This window comes from Brachycentrus maculatus, unplaced genomic scaffold (assembly GCF_059751285.1).
Source record: "Brachycentrus maculatus isolate JH-2025_06_01 unplaced genomic scaffold, ASM5975128v1 h1tg000242l, whole genome shotgun sequence".
In the NCBI taxonomy this organism is placed as follows: Eukaryota; Metazoa; Arthropoda; class Insecta; order Trichoptera; family Brachycentridae; genus Brachycentrus; species Brachycentrus maculatus.
The window spans coordinates 1,935,385-1,958,173 of record NW_028280993.1 but is presented as its reverse complement, the minus strand read 5'-3'; the positions used below and the strand labels follow the sequence as shown (position 1 = coordinate 1,958,173).

General features: G+C 30.2%; 1 protein-coding gene across 2 annotated transcripts in view; it reads left to right on the top strand.

Moving 5' to 3' along the window:
- Nucleotides 1-22,789, top strand: part of LOC148306434 (G protein-coupled receptor moody) — a 124,426-nt gene that overhangs the window by 11,332 nt on the left and 90,305 nt on the right. Inside the window, exon 2 of one of the 2 annotated variants that reach the window (XM_088265123.1) lies at nt 13,435-13,658. In XM_088265123.1, coding sequence (XP_088121249.1) covers nt 13,435-13,658 — 224 coding nt within the window. Of the gene's footprint in view, nt 1-13,019; nt 13,659-22,789 lie in introns of both variants that reach the window. The other variant, XM_088265122.1, reaches the window with a different exon arrangement.

Below are 22,789 nucleotides of genomic sequence, written 5' to 3'. Positions count from 1 at the left end.
TTTACTGAAATCATTTTACACAATTTTGTTTTGCATAATATTTGCAGTAAAACACTTTTTTTTATTTTATAAAAGGACATTGCACATTCAAGTATATGTTAGAAATATAAAATAATATTTACATACGACAGTGTCAATAAATGTACTAGTATGGTGTGAAAAATAACTCTTTTCCTCAATGAAATTCAAACAGTTTGCTTATCAAATATATTTGGATAAAATATTTTGCATTATTTTACGGCACAAATATGGGACACTCGACATGTGTCATATATTGAATAGTATTTATATGTGAAATCAGAAGTGTCAATAACCGGATGGTGTCAAAAATACTCCTGTTTACCCAAGAGAAATTAGATTTTTTGTCTACGGATACAGCATTATCCTGTTTTAACTGTTTTTAAGTAACGTGATAGGAGAAGAGAAGAATAGAATAGTTGTTTGTACATTGTTATATCGTAACAATGAAAAGTAATGTGATAAAACAGTTCTGGCTTTATCTTATCCTTTGTTTTTCAAACCTTCAAAGAGTGTTCCTAAAACAGGATTATATCTTATTTACTTGTACAATTCACTTCTCATTATTCAAAGTACATGTTTATATTTATTGGTATTTATATATATATATATATATATATATATATATATATATATATATATATATATATATATATATATATATATATATATATATATATATATATATACAAAACCTATTATTTGCCTCTTCCACGTTCATACATCTCTTAAATAAATTTCTCATAAATTTATGAGGCGAATGTAAGTGGAAAAAAGAGCAGAGGAAGACCGAGAAAAACATGGCACGATCAGGTATGCCAATTACTATATATATATATATATATATATATATATATATATATATATATATATATATATATATATATATATATATATATATATATGCCCACATAGTACTAATTACATTAAAATCCCACATAAGCATAATACGGTGTACCATAAACACTTTAGTATGAAACTAATTGAGATCTTTTGAAACAGATTTTTTTATTACAAGAAACCTTCATGAAATGTTAGTCAGATTCACCCCAAATTAGTGTAAATAGTAGTAAAATACCTGAGAATATAATTTTCAATATTTATTCAAAATATTTTTTGGACCGTTTTTTGTCACAATATTTTGAGTGTGTTTAAAAGAAAATATCTTTAAGCGAAGCAAATCTAGAATTTAAAAACGCGGTTTTAAACACAAACAAAATATTATGAATTAAATGTGTTATTATATTTCAATGAAACTAGCTATTGTTTTTTATCGTATACGAAAAGAAAAAAACCTAAAACGGAAAAAAGACTTGCTGACGTCAAACCACATCCTTTTCAAGGAATTCTAGAAATTATATACAACATATAAAGTGATTATTAGTAATGACTACAGTCTTATCATGAACTACACAAATGTGTAACTGACGTAATTTTTTCATTTATCGATTCGGCAGCCACTTTTTAGTAATTTTCTATCCATTTTTAATTTGAGCTTTACTTGGTTAGTACCACGATTTCTTAAAATCTATTCTGACACGTGTTGATGCACTCAGCATTATTTTCAAACACTGGTGTTTGAAAATCAATCTCGTGGGGTTAACCATATATTGTACGAATATTTATCAAAACCATAAATTAAAGATCACACTTTTGAATAATTTAAAGCAAAAGATGACGAATTATTATTAAGTTCATTTTATTATTATTATTATTATCGTCCGCCTCCGTAGAGTAATGGTCAGCATGCTCGCCTACCGTTTTGGAGGTCCCGGGTTCGGTTCCCAGGGGGGTTTAATAAATATAAGTGATTTTTTCACTTTAATATTTATTCAATATTACACTGGACTGGTACCTGAAGTGGAGGGCTGATCACCTTTCCTTCATGTGTAAACGATCGAGATAACACTGCGTTTATATGAAGCAGTGCCCTATGCACCATTGGGGTGCGGTAAGGGATTTATTATTATTATTTTTATTTTAAAATAAAAAATAAATGTATCAAGTTATCGAGTGAAACGTTGCCTTAAAGAGGTTTTATATGTCACTCTAAGATCCGGGTATGTTACATGCAAAATGGTATAAAATAACAAAAATTACGTCTTTAATTTTTATTTTACTTGGTAAATACCAGTTTTACTTAGAACCTATTGCAACACGTATTTTGATGTATTCTGCATCATTTTCAAACACCGCAATATGATGCGGAATGCTTCTAAACACATGTCATAAAAGAATCAAAAAAATATAAGTATTTACCAAGAAAAACTTTTTTAAAAATTGATTCCACTGTAACACTAAATTGATATTTAGATCGGCTGTAGATAAATTAAAAATTGCCATTTTGATTGCTAACCGCGTAGAGTAGCACAATTAGAAGAAGAAAAGGCTGAATTTAATTATTTTAAAAAGTTACGCATTATAAAAAAATATATGTTTATATTCACATTTACTTTGAACAGTAAATGCGGGTTCTTTACAATTTCCATACGAACCGTAATGCGATCCTGAAAACATGATTTTCAGTTTTAAGTTTTCATATGTTTCCGAACCCAACAAAGGCTCTACCGGTTCTTTGTTTGAGTTAAAATAGAAAATATTTGATAGGTTTCACTTTCCGAAATGAAATTTCAAATATAAATGAAAGGAAATTTCAGTTATTGTGTAATTTCTGGTCGTGAATATCAGAATACAATGGAAAAGAACATGTTCTGAACATTGCTAATAATGTCATGTGTGACACGCACTGTTGAAGCCGTAATTATTGAAATTTGTTTAAGCTTATAATAAATGGCCGTTTTTTCTAATGTCATTATGAATTAAACTTCGTCCTTAATATGTCCTCTTCGATAGAGGTCACAACGTTGACTAGTAAATGAAGGTTGAGTCGTAATCGCTCAATAAAACATTTTAACGAAAACTGAATCAACTTACATTTTTGACATTTCAACCTAGATGAAAAATAATATGGAAGTCTGGGCATTTACAGAGTTAACGACCATCATAGGCTTGGTTTAGTGATCACTTTACAGATAGTGGAGATAATCCAGACTTGTGAACAAGGATTTGAAAAAAAAATGCTATGAACTGGATGGAGTGATGGAGTGAGTGATAAGGAAAAAACAACAACTAACTAGCTTTTCCCTCTTATTATTAATCAAGACAACATTGCGTCGATACGAAGTCTCTATTAACCATTTCTTCGAATTCACACACACATATTATATATATATATATATATATATATATATATATATATATATATATATATATATATATATATATATATATATATATATATATATATATATATATATATATATATATATATTTATTTATTCTATATTTCAGATTCATGGATAAATTAACCCTTAAAAAGGCCACTGGTGTATTTAATCACCACCCGAGAACACATTTTTCCAAATGTCAAAATTGGGTTTAAAATATCCCACCACTTTTAAATAAACCTTACAGCTACACAGCTTGTCGTTTTGTTAATCCCGTCAGTATAACAAATAATTCATTTGAAATTAAATACAATAAATAAATAAAAACTGTCAAAAACATGTATGTAATTAATTATTCCTCGCTATTCCAGCTAAATAATTTAATTATAATTCTGGCAATGGCAGACGTAATAATCGAGTTTTGTTGTGTTTTATCTTCGTAAAATATTTATAATTTTGTGCGACTATGGTCACCATTGAAGCCGCATTATCAAAACAGGAAACATAATGTACAATGTATTATTATGATAACGTACTCGTGAAATCTAAACAGAAGCTTAAACCCCTAAACCACTTTGCCGACATTTTCGGGGTTTATTTTAATAAATAATAATAAAAAATGCATGATTTTTTGCTACAAGTACAAATTTGCTTGGTTTTTAAGGTAAGTCTTTCAAAAATTTGTTGGCAAATAAAGTGTTAATACAATTGAATTAAGTTAATGGTATCATTAGAACTCAAAATAAACTATATTTTAATATTCAGTTTTTTTAATGATGTCTTCTTCTTCAAACCCTTATTCGCACCCCAATCATAGGGCACTGCATCATATAAAAGCAGTGTTATCTTGATCGTTTACACATGAAGGAAAGGTGACCAGCCCTCCGCTTCAGGTACCAGTCCAGGGTAATATTGAATAAATATGACAGTGAAAAAATCACTAATATTTATTTTACCCCATTTGGGAATTGAACCCGGGACCTCCAGAACGGTAGCCGAGCGAGCTGACCATTACACTACGGAGGGGGACATTTAATAAATACAAATTCATAAATAAACATTGATGAAGAAAAACAACATTACATATGAAGAAAAGTCTGGGCATTTATAGAGCTACCTATTATATACTTGTGATCACTGTACACACGTGCGAAATTCACATTCTCACCATGATTAACAACCACGCTACTAAAAAAATTTAACTCTTACATATATTTTTATTTATTTATTTAAATGTTAATAAAATTAGTATATAACCACTCACCGAGATTTTTACGTCTACCGGTTTCGAGACGTACCCGTCTCTTCGTCAGGACAATCACTAACACAGCATGCAAACAATACTACCCTTCACCACCATAGCACCATTTACACACTCAAAACTACACAAAATGTCTAACACATGCGATTTTATTAATAATATTGAGAATATTTTTATTATTTAAATTTTCCTAAATAATAAAAATGAAAATGATATTTGCTGGCGTTTCTCATGTGTGTGATTATAATCCAGGAATCGGACCTCACATACTAATAAAAGAGTATCTGCTCAGTAAAAAGCTTCTTTTCATCTCACCAATACATGTCTCTTGTGAATTTCTAGTGATTCAAGAACAATGTTTCAAATTTGGTTCAAATAAATATATAGAACTTTTAAGAATTTGAGTAGTGTGGCTGTCAATAATGAGTAGAATTGGTGAATGTTACACGTGTGTAAAGGGATCACTTAAACCAGCCTAAAACGGTCGTCAGCCCCGTAAATGCCCAGACTTCCATATTCTTCTTCATCTTTGATGAGATGTCAAAAAATAATATGATCTTACATATATAATCAATCTCTGGACACAGTACATATGAGTTCACAACAGACATCTATGTTGGATTGAGAAAGCTTTTATTTAGCAGAGACCCTTTTATTTAGATGAATGCAATATCCTTTATTTGAGTAGTGTGGTTGTCAATCATGAGTAGGATGGTTAATGTTGCACTTGTGTACATTAATTACTTAACTAAATTATTAATAAATGAATTTATATTTATATTTAAAAATTGTTAGTGGTTAGTCACTGCCAATTTTAGTGTCAGCGAAGTAGGCTAAGGCTTTTAACCCTTTGCACTCGAATGGCGACAATATGTCAACATGGTAAATTGTCCAGTAAATCGGTTGGCGACTATATGTCGCCACTATGTACCGTTGTTGTTTTAACAATAAAAGGCCGGGATACTTCTGTCCCGCCAGTTGCTCAAGGTCCTTGCTAGCATTGAGTCACTTTGTTTTTGCTAAGGTTTGTGAAAACTTAAGCAAAAAAAAATAGAAAAAAGCCGTCTACTCCTTAAACTGAGGTTCGCCTGGATGTCAAATTACGTGTTTTGCGTATAAGATCAAAAAAAGACTGTGTAGTTTACTCAAGGAGGGACAAAAATCGGCAAAGTAATTTTTTGACACTTCGCTCACTCCTTTCAAGACCGTCATAAATCAAAAATCGTCAATTTTTAGTAATGCATGTTTTCGGAATGCCCAGAAAATGTACTTTATCCCAGCAAAAGAGGCGTATTTTTAACTTAATATTTACCCGCTACAGGGCAGAAAGTGTAATTTTTGCATTTTGAAGAAAATGTATTGTTTAATATTTTTTTTAAATAGACTAAACATTTTTCAAATGGAGAAAAAAGATGTGTTGCACAGTAAAAAGTTCAAAAAGTGGTTTGATATTTATTTTTAATACATTGTGTTTTATTATTAAACTTTAAAAACGTTCTCCTGTAAAATCAAGTTTTTTGATTTATGACGTTCTTGAAAGGAGTGAGTGACTTGTCCTGGGCAGCCTAGGATCCATTTAGGCGATTGTTTTGTTATTTTAGATGTTATACATTAAAACACTAAAAAATTATAAAATAATATCCAATTGCCTTTATTTTTCTTAAATAAGCCATTTTAAACACTTATCTATTGGTTTCATCGTCAATTTCCAAAATACCCATGTTGAGGGTTTTTTTGTATTTTTTTTTTACAAAAAAAATCTCGAGTGCAAAGGGTTAGTAGGATCGGTCACGGCAGTTCCTGTTTAAAACATGAAAATAATTATGTCATGCAATATGCTGGGATTAACCGATTTGTGCTTAAACTTTGTTTGCTCAATTTGATGGGCTGTTTTAGTAAACAATTTTAAAGATAAATTAGGTTGTGAATTTTAAATTGTTTACAATTATTTTATGCGAAATCAGTGTTAACAAAAAAGTTAAAATTTCATTTTGATATCTTAACATAGACGAAGAAGAATATGGAAGGTAGGGTTTTAACAGGGTTTAGAACCTATCAAAGGCTGGTTAAGTGATCACTTTATACACGTGTAACATTCACCATTGACAAGCACACTACTCAAAGATTAAAGATTGGGCTTTTGTTGATATGTCAAAAAGTAATGTAAAAAATAACTCCTTATTGGAGATAATCCAAATCTGTTAACCTGCATTTGAACTCACTTAATATGTTGTAAATAAACTAACTGGTCAAATCATAAGTTAAAATAAATCGAAAATCATGTTTTTAAGCCTTTTTACGTATGTGAATATAATTCAGCACTCGAATCTCATCCAAAAATTTGTACATAATAAGCAAGATAATTTATTCAAAATATTTTGAGTATCCAAATACCTTATTTATTTATTTTTATTCATTTAATATATTTACATTTTTATTTATAGCATACTACGTTTCAATCATTTATACATATGGAGAACTTTTATATTTCGATTCGCTGTGCCTCTACATAAAAGAGTCTGTTATTGAATTGGCGTTTAATTTGTAGAACTCCATTTCAATTTATGTATTAATTTTAAAACATACAAAGATTTTTTGAGTCTACTTAGTTGTACTTTATTAACAAAAACACATAAAAAATTAATATTGTGACAATTGTTTCGCCTTGTTAGGGCATTATCATACGAATGTTTCGTTTGATAATGCCCTAACAAGGCGAAACAATTGCCACAATATAATTTTTTATGTGTTTTTGTTAATGAAATACAACTTAGTAGACTCAAAAAATCTGTGTTTGATTTAAAATTAATACATAAATCCAAATACCTGTTCACGAATCTGGACTATGTTCAATAATTAGTTATTTTATCCTTTTTTTGGAAACTCAACAAAAATGAAGAAGAATATGGAAGCCTGGGCATTCTGTAGTAAAATTCTATTGATTCAAGCACTTTTTTTTTCGAATTTGAACAATGTACATAAAAGTTCCAAGAAATTAAGCAGTGTGGGTAGAATCGATGAATGTTACACATGTATAAAGTGATTACTTAAACCAGCATATGACGGTCGTAAGCCCTGTAAACGCCCAGACCTCCGTATTATTTTTCATTGAGATGTCAAAAAAATAAGCGTGGTAAATAGTACATCGTTTTGCCTCACTAGAAATTGAAAATATTTACATTATACACCGTTTTATATTTATTATTAAATCCTTCTTTGCCAACCGCGAGCGTTACGGGTGTATCGGACATCTGGCCGCAACTGAAATGTTTTCCGATCGAATGGAATAAAAAATCCGAAACAAATCCGAGAAAAATCCAATTCCACATCACAGGCTTTATTTTCTCATGAATAAGTAAATTTGTATTTCCTTTAAAAGCATCCAGCTTTATGTTTAAAGGCATTATGCGGGTTTGGTCTGGGTTCCATTAAGGATGGTGATGAAGTTAGTTTCCCTTGCATCAGAATAAATTCATTGTGTAGACGTAACCTCCGCCATACAATTTTACAGGTGTTTCTACTTAGAATGTAATATATCCACCATCTATGTCTAATAGATATATACCTGTGTGGAATACATTGTAACAAAATACACAACGTCATACGTATAAAACTCCAATACAAGTATAAAATATCTTATATTAACAGGTATTTTAAATATATCACAGGTACATAAGAACCGTTTGCAACAAAAGTAAGTTAAAATATTGAGCAATAATTATTTGTATAAAATAGCTACTTGATTCGTTATATGAATGACCTCATTTTTATGTATTTATACGTAACAGTTTTGTCCACCTCCGTAGTGTAATGGGCGGTACGCTCGGCTACCGTTCTGGAGGACCCGGGTTTGATTCCCAAGGGGGGTCAAATAAATATAAGTAATTTTTTTCACTGTAATATTTATTCAATATTACCCTGGACTGGTACCTGAAGCGGAGGGCTGATCACCTTTTCTTCATGTGTACGATCAAGATAACACTGCGTTTATATGAAGCAGTGCCGTATGCACCATCGGGGTTTGGATGAGGGTTTTATTAATTTTTTTTTTGTTAACAGGTACATTATAAATATAATAGGCGCCTTGTTTCAAGAATATATTATATAACAACATAGCGTTTACTACAAAACACTATATGGTAACGTTCCAAGAACTACAACATCTTTAACACGGAAACATGAAAGAAGTATGATTATTATGCTGTAAAGTTATTCAACCCGCTTCTATTATCAATAAAATCATTAAAAATAGTAACTAAATACAAAAGAGCTATTCATAATTAGATAAAGGAAGTGGGTAAATCTGAATTAGATCACATCATTTAACTATGTCGTATTTTATTGTTTTATATTTATAACAATTTTCTTCAACCCTTATAATTTAATAAATAAATATTGGCAAATGTTCCCTCGACACGGGTAAACTCAATAAGAGCTCACTATCGTAATTTGATATTATGTTTATGATGAAACAATTATCTTAGATCAGGTACAGTTAGAGAAACTCGAATTTGATTTAGAAATTTATTACACAATTAATTTTAAATGTCATCCCTCAAAGTTAGACAATTTAATCATAATTTAACACAATTGTATTTCCTGAACTGTAACATCGATCTGAGAAAGTTTAACCTTAAAAACGGAGTCGGCAAAGTTTTGCGCGTTATGTTTTTAGTCTGCAGCGTATAGAGTTTTCCGCCCTTGATCAAAGTGTATTCCTCCTCCGACGGAACCTCTCATCGTTCCGTTTTCATTCAATCAAAATATTCCACCTCAGACAGCTATTCGGGTGGAATATCTTATTCGAGAAGTTCAAAGTCACGCAGCCATGAATATAATAATCAAACAGATATGTCTTGTGGATATCTGTGTAAAAATAAATTGTTAACAGAAAAAACATAAGAAAAATATCAAAATAGGAGACTATTACAAACAAATAAAGGAGATTGTAACTAATTATGAAGAGAATAGATACAACATTTTGAGTGTGTCCAAATACTTGTTCACAAAATCTGGATCATCTCCAATTACAGGAGTTATTTTCATATTATTTTTAATATAAGAGTTTCTGCTTAATAAAAAGCTTCTTTACATCTCACCAATAGATATCTCTAGTGAAGTTCTAGTGATTCAAGAACAAGGTTTCTAAATTGGTTCATATACATATATATGGAACTTCCGAGAATTTGAGTAGTGTGGTTGTCAATAATGGGTAGAATTGGTGAATGTTACACGTGTGTAAAGTGATCACTTAAACCAGCCGATGACGGTCGTCAGCCCCGTAAATGCCCAGACTTCCATATTCTTCTTCATGTTTGATGAGATGTCAAAAAATAATAACAGAATAGATTATTTGCAAGAAATTATGTAAAGTGTGGATTGTAGATTATTACTACAGATTATTGAAAGATGAAATTATTGCATCAAATTGTTAGTAACGGAGATTATTATGACTTATTATCAAAAAAAATAGATTATTGCAACTAATTATTAAGAGAAGAGATTATTGCAAAAAATTGTTTATAGTGTAGATTATTACAACAGATTATTTATGATGAGATAATAGCATCAAATTGTTTATTGAGGATATTATTAGGAAAAATTGTTTATAGGAGATTACTACAACAAATTATTAAACAAGCAGTATATTACAACAAATTTTTAATACAAGAGACTATTACAAATTGTCAATAAAGAAGTTTTTGCAAGAAATTATTCACAGAAGACCTTATTACTATTTGGTCATAGTGTAGGTTAAGACGAAAAAAATATAATTTAGGAAATTATTACAGCAAACTGTTTTTGGAGGAGATTATTACAAATTGTTGGTAAATGAGATTTATACACCAAAACGAAATGATTAATTCTCAGAAAAATGTTTTTAGTACATGGCAGCACCATTCATTGGTTCCAACCAAGACATATACAGATATTACAATACGTGTACATACGTGTATATACGTATAACTTAAAAATAAATGTAATATGGATGTCAAAAAATAGCAGATCTTATTATATTAACCTATTCGTTGAAATTCAGCGTTTGACAGATTAAAGAAATAAAACTTTCTTGCTGTTAAAAAAATCAATTTTTGGTTGAAAAATGCAATTCTGTTGTTATTATTGTATTTTTACAATCTCTAGATCTAGACGTGATACAACCAAAAACGTAAAATTGTCACGTATAGATTTAAAACCCAACCAAGGGACCCCTTCAGCGCCAAGTCACGTCCCATCTCGCTTCCTCCGCGTTTCCATAGCGGCATGAGAAAGAGATGAAGGCGGATGAAATGAAAAATTTATACAGCGAGGTTTGCGACTCTTCTTTTGAATAAAAATGTCAATATTTTGAATATTGGTAGTTTATTTATTTAAAGATTTAAATTTGCGATGAAGACAGCGGTCAAAATTTCTCTTCTTCTTCTTCTTTTTCTTATTATTCTTCTTATAGATCCGTATTTCTCAAAGTGGGCGATAACGCCCCCTTATGGGCGTTCTAGAAGACTTTTACAGGGCATAAGAAGCCCAAAGAGACAGATAGAAGTGCAAAGAAGTAAGACATATATTTTTATTCCTTCCCTCTGTCTATGATGGGACATTCATTGATTTTATTTTCACCTTTCACGAGAAATTTTAGCTAGACTAAAAAAGTTTGGGAACCTGTGTTATGGATCCTCGGATTTATCTATTTTTTCTATTTTTTTTTTGCAAGAAAATAGAAATTCAGCTGAAAACCCCCTCGTGTAACGAACCTAGCATTTGAATCGGCACGTTTAAAATTTCGTGCGATTGAATTTATAAAAAAATATTCATATCCACATCATTTGGGTGATTGAATTCTTTCTACAAAATTTAAAAAGATAATAATATTCTTTCTTGTGTCTTACCCAACTCAATCCCTTTTCCGGTTGATTAAATCCACCTTTACCTGAACTAACCTTTTGTTTCCTTCACTTCTTTCATACAACCCAATAAGACATTTTCTTTTTTGACTTGGGATGTGTTTTTCTTCTTTTTTCGGTCCAAATTTAAATACTTATGACCCTCCGTCCGCAACTTTAGCATAAAGTGTTCTGCGTGCGATCGAAATAGCTTTAATCTGACCGTAAATAAGGTGACGACAAGGTGATCAATCTAACGCTTCAGGTGTCCTTACATGATAATATATGAAATCCTGAATGCTTTAGCGTAACGTTTACTTACTTTATCCTTGGACCACATTCAAGGAAGAAAAGTTAACATATCACATTTTTCCTAAGTCTTAATTTTAAATTCAAATAATTTCTTTAAAACTAAAATGAGGTTAACAATATTAAAGGAGTCTCAACTTGTTTTTTTTAACACATTTGACATCTCTACATAGATGAAGAAAAATAAGAAAAACTAGGCATTTACAGGGATTACGACCGTCAAAGGTTTGAATCACTTTACACACGTGTAACATTTACTTATTCTATTCATGATTGACAACCACACTACTCAATTTTTGGATCTCCTGTATATATTTATCAAACTTGTGCCGTATTACATGTGAGTTCACAACTGCCATCGATGTTGGAATAGGGAATGCTTTTATTATGCAAAGACTCTTTTTGTTCGCAAGGTCTGAATCTTAAAATAACCTTTTTTTCATTATTATTTATAGGATTCTATAGTTTACGACACGGCATTTAGCTGGCATAAGTGATCATTTTAAACAGTCGTTAATATTCACCATTTTGCCATTGGACATCCGTATTGCATTAGTTTTTGGATGTTCAAATTCGTGTATTTTTGAATGCACAAATTTACAAACGATAGATGTTTCAGCTCTAGTTTAAGCAACTATAATACAAACATTTTGAGTTTTTGTCCACTATTTAAATTAAATTAAATAAAATGTTTTTTTTTAAATAATCGTATAGCTTTCATTTTTTTTATTACTGACTAGAGACTGACAGCAATCCAAAGTTATCTCGACGTAATCACTGTGTGACAAAAATAACAAAAACAGTTTTAGTAAAAATATGTAAACTGGCCGAAATTTAATTAAAATACGAATGCACTTACTTTCCAAATGCGTTTTTTTTTTAACGTAAACGTTAATGATAATTTGAAAAATGTTTGTTACTCCACATTACGCGAAACATTAACATTGCCAGCCCACATAACTTTTAATGAATACACTCCATAGTAGTTTCACGCTACGAGCTTTTTTAAGTCCTGATTTTTTCTTCTCCTCTTAAAACCTCCACTTAAAATTTTATAAGATCGTTTACGATGAGAGTTAGGTAAATTTTCAAGATAATTTGATTTTTTTTAACTGGTAACTTTCATTAGTAGTTTTGAGTTTTATTTTATTTATTTTTGTGTTTTTTGTTACATTGTACAATCTCGAATAGAATTGAAGTTGCTACTTCTTCTATGGTCTCAATTCCTTCTCTTTTCGGTCTATTATGCGCCACCCTCTACAGCTCCTCATACATTGAACACCCCATTAAAAATTACATGTTTTTATTGGTTTTTTTTTTCAGGTAAGGAGAGGAATTTTATGAAAATAAATACTAACTCATCATTCATGACATGAAAGAGATTTAATTGAAATCAAAGTGATATTTAAACATAGCGTCTAGTATCCTTAATTGATTAAAATTTTCCGATTTTTTTTTTATTTTACAAAAAAAACATACACGCATAATTGACATAAACTTTGCATTTGCAACGAGTGATATTTTCAAAATAAGATGTTAAAAATACGACTAAAGTGTCTTTTTGAATGATAAAGTGAATAAATTTTAAATCTTTTGCGTAGACATTACAAACCTTGTAATGTTTTTTTTTAATATGTGTTGTTTTTAAAAATAATTACCATATGGGTTAATTTTTAAATAATGTGATAAAGAGGACTGGCGAGATTAAGAATAATGGGTGATCTTTGGCCATCCATAGCAGCGTCCACGCTGGCTACGGACTTGGTGTCCAATAGGAGCCACGAGTCCATGACGTTGGACTTCTCTGATGATGAAGAGGTCCAGGATCTGTCATCGCTCCAGCTCTTCGTGGACTATCCGACGCCGCTGCTGCGCTTCGCTTCAGCGTGCTGCATCATCTTTATGATGGTCGGAATCCCGGGGAACCTGATCACCATCATAGCCCTAGCAAGATGCAAAAAGGTAAGCAAAAAATATATATATTTTTTAATATTTTTTTTATATTTTGTTTTATTTTATTATTTAATTTAGGAATTTCACAGAGCAGTTTTGTCAAGGCATTCACATAAGTGAGTATTCTAAAAAAGCACTTGTACTATTCCAATTACAAAATTTCTCATTTGTAAATTTATGAAAATATCTGGAAGAGGGCCGGGGGAAGAAAAGGGGGAAAGGGGAAAGATCAAAGCTCAAATCAATGATAAATTGTACAAAACGAGGGATACACCACGATATAAATGTCGATTTAAATATAAGTAATCTCAGAACATAGACTCAGAACTTAAAATGTAGACAAAATTAAATAATTAGGCACAGATACTAACAAAATTTTATAATGATGTTTACAAAACTAAAAAGACTACAAAAAACTTCAAAAACCCACATATATCATTAAAACAATACGTAACAATACAACAGAATACATAAAAAAAATGTCAATCTATTTTACAGTATGGGATAATTGGTTTGGGAAGTACGAATAATGCAATGTTAAAAATTGTTATTTTTACCCAGAAATCAGCTAAGAAAATAATACTTAATGTAACTTGTTTTTTTTTGCGGAGCAAAAGAAATATTCAATAAATCATAACTTATGACAGTCAAATAAATAAACCCAAAATCAATCTTTACACATGCATTTAAGAATAACTCTTTTTTTAAAGCCTCCACTCGTTTTATATGTAAATATTACAAGAACACAACTCCCAGAAAACACACAAATCACCTTCCATACACATAATGGAAACATACATAGAACCGCAGATCGAAAACACAGAACCATATGAGAAATGTAACATATAATAATAATAATAAAACCCTTATCCGCACCCCAATGGTGCATAGGGCACTGCGTCAAATAAACGCAGTGTTATCTTGATCGTTTACACATGAAGGAAAGGTGATCAGCTCTCCGCTTCAGGTACTAGTCCAGGGTAATATTGAATAAATATGACAGTGAAAAAATTACTTATATTTATTTTACCCCCCTTGGGAATCGAACCCGGGACCTCCAGAACGGTAGCCGAGCGTGCTGACCATTACACTACGGAGGCGGAAATGTAACTTAAGCCATTAAAATAATAATTCATTAAATTCATTAAAATATCTAATTCAATGAAATGATTATTATTCAAATCCATAAATAAATGTTTCAAATTTCTCAGCACCTTCTTTGTTTCGTAAAATACTTTTTTAATTAATATTCTGAATTTTTATGTTGAATTTTCTTTTGCAGTCCATTGTTTTAGACATAACGAAGTAAGGTTATATTAGGTGGCTGATGGATATACAAACGGGGTGGTTGCTCTCTTACAATTTCTATCTGCATCGAAAATTTTACACCGCATTTACAGAACTAAAGAAAACTTTCATTTTCTCTCAAAGGAAAAACAAATTTTCTTTCATTTCACAAAAAAAAACTCCTTGCACTTTCTGCATCCACTCTCTTATGAATGAATTTATAAATGGATCATTTAGGTAAATTTAGTTTTCTCCTTGAATTTTTGCTTTTTGACACTTTTTATAATAAAACTTTCTTGAATTTTAAACAATGATAATAAGAGCTTTTGTTTACCATAAAACGTTTTTATTCTAATAAAAAATTAAAATTTAATATTTTGAATTTCGTCGTTATATTATTATTGAAAAACAGAGGACTTTTTCACAGTGGTTAATTTGTATAAAAAAATTGTTACTGCCTTATTTATTAATTTAAAGTTTTTTTTATGAAATATGTTCATATAATTAAATATATTACTTTCAAATATATTTTTTGACATCTCAACATAGATAAGGAAGAATTAAAATGTAGGTATAAACAATGCTTGCAACTTTTCATAGACTGGTTTAATTGATCACTTAATACACGTGTTACATTCACCATTCTACCCATGGTCGACTACCATACTGCTTAAAATTGGAACCCGTTTATAACATATTTGATTTAATTCAAACGTCCGTCGCCTCATGTGTGAGTTCGTGTCAGTATCTACCGTATAGATTTTTGTCGAATAAGTAACAAAAAAAAATTCAAATATGTTATCAAGATATATTATATTATTACAAAGATAAATTATCAAATTTTATTTTTTATGAAAAAAAAATCAAAATTACTTGCTAAAAAATATCTATGTACTCGTAACAAACTTCATCATAAATCAATATTTCAAGAAAATATTAAAAAGTTAATGGAAAAAGTTTTTTTTGATGACACGTGTCCGTTTATGCGGAACTGCTTTTTACATTCACTCGAATTTCATAAAAGGAAACTTTTTAAAAAGCAAAAGTGACTTTTTTCAGTCTTTCAAACTTTTTCAGGAAATTTCATCGTGTAATATTTTTTTACTCAATAGCCATATTCACTTCTACTTAACAAAGTGTTCACTTTGCATTTCCCCCTCGGAAAACATTCAAACTGAATTTAAACTTTTGAAAGTTACGCCGATTTGTTCTAAAAGGTTCTGCAGATAGTTTCAGCTTTAAAACTTATACGTGGAACTGAATGCACGAGCTTGTTTGTTATTAGAAAATTAATGTCATTAATAATGACTAGAAATATTCGCAAATATTTGCCGGCAGACTATGGTACTATGACTGTAGTATCGGTAGACTAATTAAATACGCTAATTTATGTACGTCCGCGTAGCATGTAAAATATACTTATTTGATAATGACTAGAAATATAAGCAAATATTTCCCGCAAACTATTTTATGAAAATGCTATCGGTATACTAATGAAATACAGTGGAACCTCTCATAACGAGCATAATTCGTTGCAGAATCTTATTCAATAAGCGAAACATTTTTTTTGACTGGCTCGGATGTCCCGGCTCACAAGTGTATGGGCGCTTGTCCACTATCCGGAATTTTACCGTCCGGCAGTCCGGTTTTGAAAAACCAAAGCGACTATGGACAGTTTAGGGTGATCGAATTTACGCGCAACGAGTTCACGCACCGATCAAGAGCCCCGATCCGAAGAAATATGGACACTATTAAAACAGTTTTTTTAAGTCAAATATTTGTTATTCAAATTTCTTGAACGTAATTCACTTTTATTCTGAAAATTTTACATTAGTTCAAACGGAATAAGCTGAGTTTATTTCCAGAAAGCCCTTACTTTCAACCAAATAACTTTGTTATTGAGCTCCTAGGAAAACCAAAAACTAAATTTTATTTTCCACCTTTTGTTTCATTGATGGATTGCTTGAATCGTACTACTTAAATTTAGAAGAACAAAGGACTTTTCCACAAAGTACTAAATGGCAGCCATGACAGTGCGAATTAAAATATACCACCTTCTCAAATTTGAATGTCGTATTTTACGTGATATTTTTACTTTGTCTCGTTTTTCAAAGCAAGTTTGATATTTGCAAACTTAAACCACCTTTTGTCCATTCGTTCACTTCAAATTTATACACGAGTTCTTCTTGTACCTTTTATTTAAATTTTATCAACATAAATTGTATAAACTTGTTCAAATCACAATTTTGGACATATTTAAAAAAAAAATGCAGAGACCCACCAAGCCACTTTGTGTGTCTTGTCGGTGAAATTATTTTATTTACGTTTTTTATTGTTTTTATCTATTTTAACCTAATTTTCATACACAAATAAGAGAGAAAAATTAAAAATATAAACACTACAATTTTCATAGAATTAACTCTTGATCATTTACCCATTCCTTTGTTTTGCCTTTGTTCCGTATTTTATTTTGACCTCTAACATCCGTCGGCAACAAATTAAAAATGTTCGGAACGATATATTGCAGTGTTCGACTCTCATATTTATTGTTAATTCTTGGGACTATCATACTTTCGTTGTGTGTAAATCGTGTATCATGGTTGTGTAATAGAAGATTTCGATATTTTTGTTTAGTTTTGTCTATATTTATTTTAAATATATATTTATTCTTACATTTTTTTACGTCTTAACTAAGATAAAGAATATGGAAGTCAATGTATTTACAGGACTTATGACTTGTCATAGGCTTGTTAAGTGATCACTTTCACATGTAAAACATTCTACCCATGTTTGACAACCACACTTCTCGAATTTTTGAAACTCCTACAAATATTTACAAAATTTTGAGTGTGTCTAAAAACTTGTTTACAAATCTGGATTATCTCCACTTATGAGTGATTTTTTTTTTTTTTTTGTCACCTCAACATAGTTGAAGAAGAATATGAAAGTCTGGATATTTACAGGGCTTAAAACCTGCCAAAGGCTCATTAAGTGATCATTTTACACACGTGTAACATTTGTAATTGTAGCCATGATTGACAACCACACTACTTAAAAATTTTGGACGCCTAAATATATCATTAATTATCATTGAAATTCCATTTTCACCATTTTACGTTTTTGTCATTACTCTATTACTAAGCAAGACAGAATTGCATTTTTTAGCTAACGTAAAAAAACTGGACCGTTTGAAGCTCTTTATTTTGTTGAACGGTGATTACAAATTTTCGATTTGAAAATAGTATTAGGAACGGATACAACGTCAATCATTCTTACCCCATTGACTCCTTTAGTATTCTTCTATTTATTGGATGTAGATCGATTTTACATGTTTCTTTTACTACTTTGTATGGGCGCTACGAGAGAATGTGAATGAAATAAAATGTTTTATGTGTTTGAGGATGTAAATATTTACTTCCTTTTACCAAATGTCTGAAAAATTCTAATTCAGCTACAAAACATTGTGTACCCACATTGTGCAATCAAACAGCATTTATTTATTAATATTAGAAATATTTGTTTTTCTTACTTTTCTACTTAACCATACTACGTTGCAGCCGCCTCCGTAGTGTAATGGTGGTTCTGGACGTCCCGGGTTTGATTCCTTGAGGGGGTTCTAATAAATAAAATTGATTTTTTCACTCTTATATTTATTCTATATTACCCTAGATGGTACCTGAAGCGGAGGGCTGATCACCTTTCCGTCGTGTGTTAACGATCAATATAACACTGCGTTTATATGATGCAGTACCCTATGCACCATTGGGGTGCGGGTAAGGGTTCATATGAATGAATGAATGAAGTCGCAACAACGACGAAAGCAGCGCAGCTAGTTTAAAACGTTTAAGAATATTCCTAAATTGAGTAATTCATGATTTTAATTTAAAATTTACTTGCTACATACAACTATTTCTTAAAATCTATCGTGTCACGTATCTCACAATGCATTCCTCATCATATTGATACAATTCAAGCAAGTATTTTAAAATGATGCGGAATGCATCGAAACACACGTCACTACAGATTTTAAGAAATATTGGTATATACCAATTAAAATATATAGATACTACCACAAAGTGACTCCCGAATCAATTAATGCTTAATTCTTGTCAATTGATGAGTTAAACAGTACGTTATGATTTATTTTTCCATTATTTTTTCGTCGAATCATTAAAATGTTTGTTTATAATTCCCCGCTTTGATCTTCCCTTCACTTTATTATATATTAATCGAATTCTAGCGTGGGTGGAGAAAGGTGAGAATTTTTAGATTATTCGCGTAGGTAAAAAGCGTGTTAGGTAATAATGAAAATATAAATATTTGTTTTTTATTTCATCAGCTAAGAATTTCTCAATTTATTTTATGCTGTAATATTCTCGTTTATAAAAGGTCAAAACCTAATTATTTTTGTGCAAACAATAAAAAATAAAGAATATTACATTATATTATTCAATATTTAAAACATGTAATTATTTACATTAAGTATATCATTTTATGTTAGAATGTGATTTAAGGAGAGAATGCAAGGCTTGAGATAATCATTTTCGATAAAATTAAGAAAGGTGTGTTGAGATGATTTGGGCATGTAAATCGAATGAGTAAAGAATGAACAGTTAAACAATTTTTTGAGGCAATGTGGTAAGTAATAGAAGCAGAAGTAAACCGAAGAAAAATTGGCATTGCATTTAAAATGCTTAAAAATGGTCAAGTCAGAAGTCAGAATAATCAGCGAGTATGTATAAGATATATATTTGTCCGCCTACGTAGTGTAATGGTCAGCACGCTCGGCTACCGTTCTGGAGGTCCCGGGTTCGATTCCTAAGGGGGGTAAAATAAATATAAGTGATTTTTTCACCGTAATATTTTTTTAATATTATGACCCTGGACTGGTACCTAAAGCGGAGGGCTGATCACCTTTCCTTCATGTGTAAACGATCAAGATAACACTGCGTTTATATGACGCAGCGGCCTATGCATCATTGGGGTGCGGATAAGGGTTTTATTATTATTTATTATGGATAAGAAGATTTTTGAATATCAAAGATGCGAATATTGTTTTGCAAAGACAGATTGGTGTGGAGTTCTATTATCTCTGCCTACCCCTGGGTAAGGGGTGTGATGGTTAGCGAGTTGGTTTATCATATTTTTTACAGTCACTCATTACAAAATAAATCATAACATGGGTGAAAAATATACTTATTCAATTAATACCATTATTTATTAAAATCTATTTTGACTCTTATTTTAACGCATTTAACGTCATTTTGTTACGGTATTTGATTATGGCGTGAAATGTATCGAAACAAATTATTTAAAGTAGTATTTACGACCTTAAAGATAAATTGAATAATACACATTCTTCAATATAAAATATCTCAGATACAAAAAAAAGACTCTAATTGATTAATTTATTATTAGATTAAAACCAATATTTTTAGCTTTTCCACTTTTTTATTTGACCAGCGACCGGGTTTCGTCGTTACCGACATCATCAGACTGGTGATGGTGATGGACCAGTCTGATGATGTCGGTAACGACGAAACCCGGTCGCTGGTCAAATAAAAAAGTGGAAAAGCTAAAAATATTGGTTTTAATCTAATAATAAATTAAAAATGCAATTCCATCACGAAGTGTCAGTGGATAATATAAATCTATTTCTAATTGATTCATTGATTCGTTTCTAAACAGATTTTTGATCAAATTTTACATTTTAAGATATATTACCATGTTTAAAAGCTTTTGCGTTTTTACGTTTCATTCACTCCAGAAAAACTACAAAGACTCGTGATTTTATTCTTTTAAATTTCTCCGAATCCTTACTTCGTTAATTGTAAGATTTTTTCATCCAAAATAACATTTCACTTTTTAAATTTTAAATTAATTTTTACTTATTAATATATTGTTAACGTTATTTTTTTCCTAAAACAAAATATTAAAATGATATTTTTCTATTCTAACTTATAAAACTGATAAAAATAGAGAGTTAAAGCGAACCGAAAATGACAAATATCCTGTATTCCGAAGGGAATATATCGTAAAAACAGAATGATTCACAAGGATTTACAACACAAAAGAAACACACTGAATCCTGATTTTTCAGGAATACTGAATAGGAATTGATTGCTTACATCAACATAGAAAACTACCCTTAGACCCGATCTGAGTGATGCATGCTAGCAATGTATTAAAAATTTAGTATTCCGTAGAAAGAATGAGAAATGTACAGTTTTATTTACAAGTACACACACATCCATCCATAGTAAATACATACGTGTATATTTAACCCCTACAGACTTGAAACACTTTTTTTATATTTTTTTTATTGAATATGGTAACATTTTTTAATACAATTTAATACAATATCTATGTATTTTGACATAATATGATAAACTTACAATTTTTGTTTCGCTGTGCCTCTCCAAAAAAGAGTCTGCGTTCTTGGGATTGGACAATATATATTAGCTTTGGTCGCAAACCCTGATGAATGTCGACACAATTTGCATAAATTTAGAATTTATTCTTTAAAACAGAATATTTTTCCGCTTTATTTGTCTAAAACGCAGGACCGATCACCTTGCCTTCATATAATAAACGAACAAATTAACATAACATCGATTTATTTCAGTGCCCTATGCACCATTGGGTTGAAGGCACGAGTTCTTCTTTTCTTCTTTACATGTCGTGTCGTGTTCCCCCGACGTTGATTATCACTTGCGAGAACGTGTTCCTATTTTGGGCAGTCCAATATGGCTCCTTGATGCTCCTAACTCTTGTCCACTCGTGTATACAATATTATGGAGCCCAGGAGATCCACCTTCTTCCAACACCTCTTCCAGACAATCGATCTTACCCCTGATGATCAGTTGAAGTAGATTGTAATTTTTAAAATTCTATATTAGTTCCCTATTCGCTCTGGCTCTTTGGAGAACTTGTGCATTTCTGACCATGTCCGTCCAGGGTATCCGTAGCATTCTTCAATGTATCCACATCTCAAATACCTCCAGCTGGTTCGTGATTCTCGTGACTCATTTGAAGTCCACGTTTTCTACAGTCAGAAATGGCTATAGCCAGCCAAATGCAGATTTTAAACCCTAGGATGCTCAGACTTTGATCTCTTTCATATTAAAAAAATATATATTCAACATGTTTCATCTAAAATTAATACTCCAATTAGATATAATTCATGTCTGTAGGGGTAATTTTCTTCAATCACAAGTCTTTTTGATGTTGTGAAATCGGAATTTTAATACCATTTTGCATACATATATGTCAATGGACATTCGGATAGGAAATATTATTTTATATTTTATTTAAAGTTGAGACAATTTTGAAATGGTCGTATAACTAACGCACAGATCGTAAAACAAAAGTTCGTAAACTGTATCCCCGAAGTTTTGATGAATAGTAAGAGAAACTTTATGCATGAATTATCAACTAAATAATTTTGTTTTTATTTTACCAAATATTTATTCACGTAAATCATAATATAAGTATTTCTTGTTAGAACGGTTCAAAAGATTGTCACTAAAGCATACATATTTATATATATATATTTATATATAAATATATATATATATATATATATATATATATATATATATATATATATATATATATATATATATATATATATATATATATATATATATATATATATATATATATATATATATATATATATATATATATATATATATATATATATATATATATATATATATATATATATATATATATATTATATATATATATATATATATATATATATATTTATTTATATATATATATATATATATATATATATATATATATATATATATATATATATATATATATATATATATATATATTTA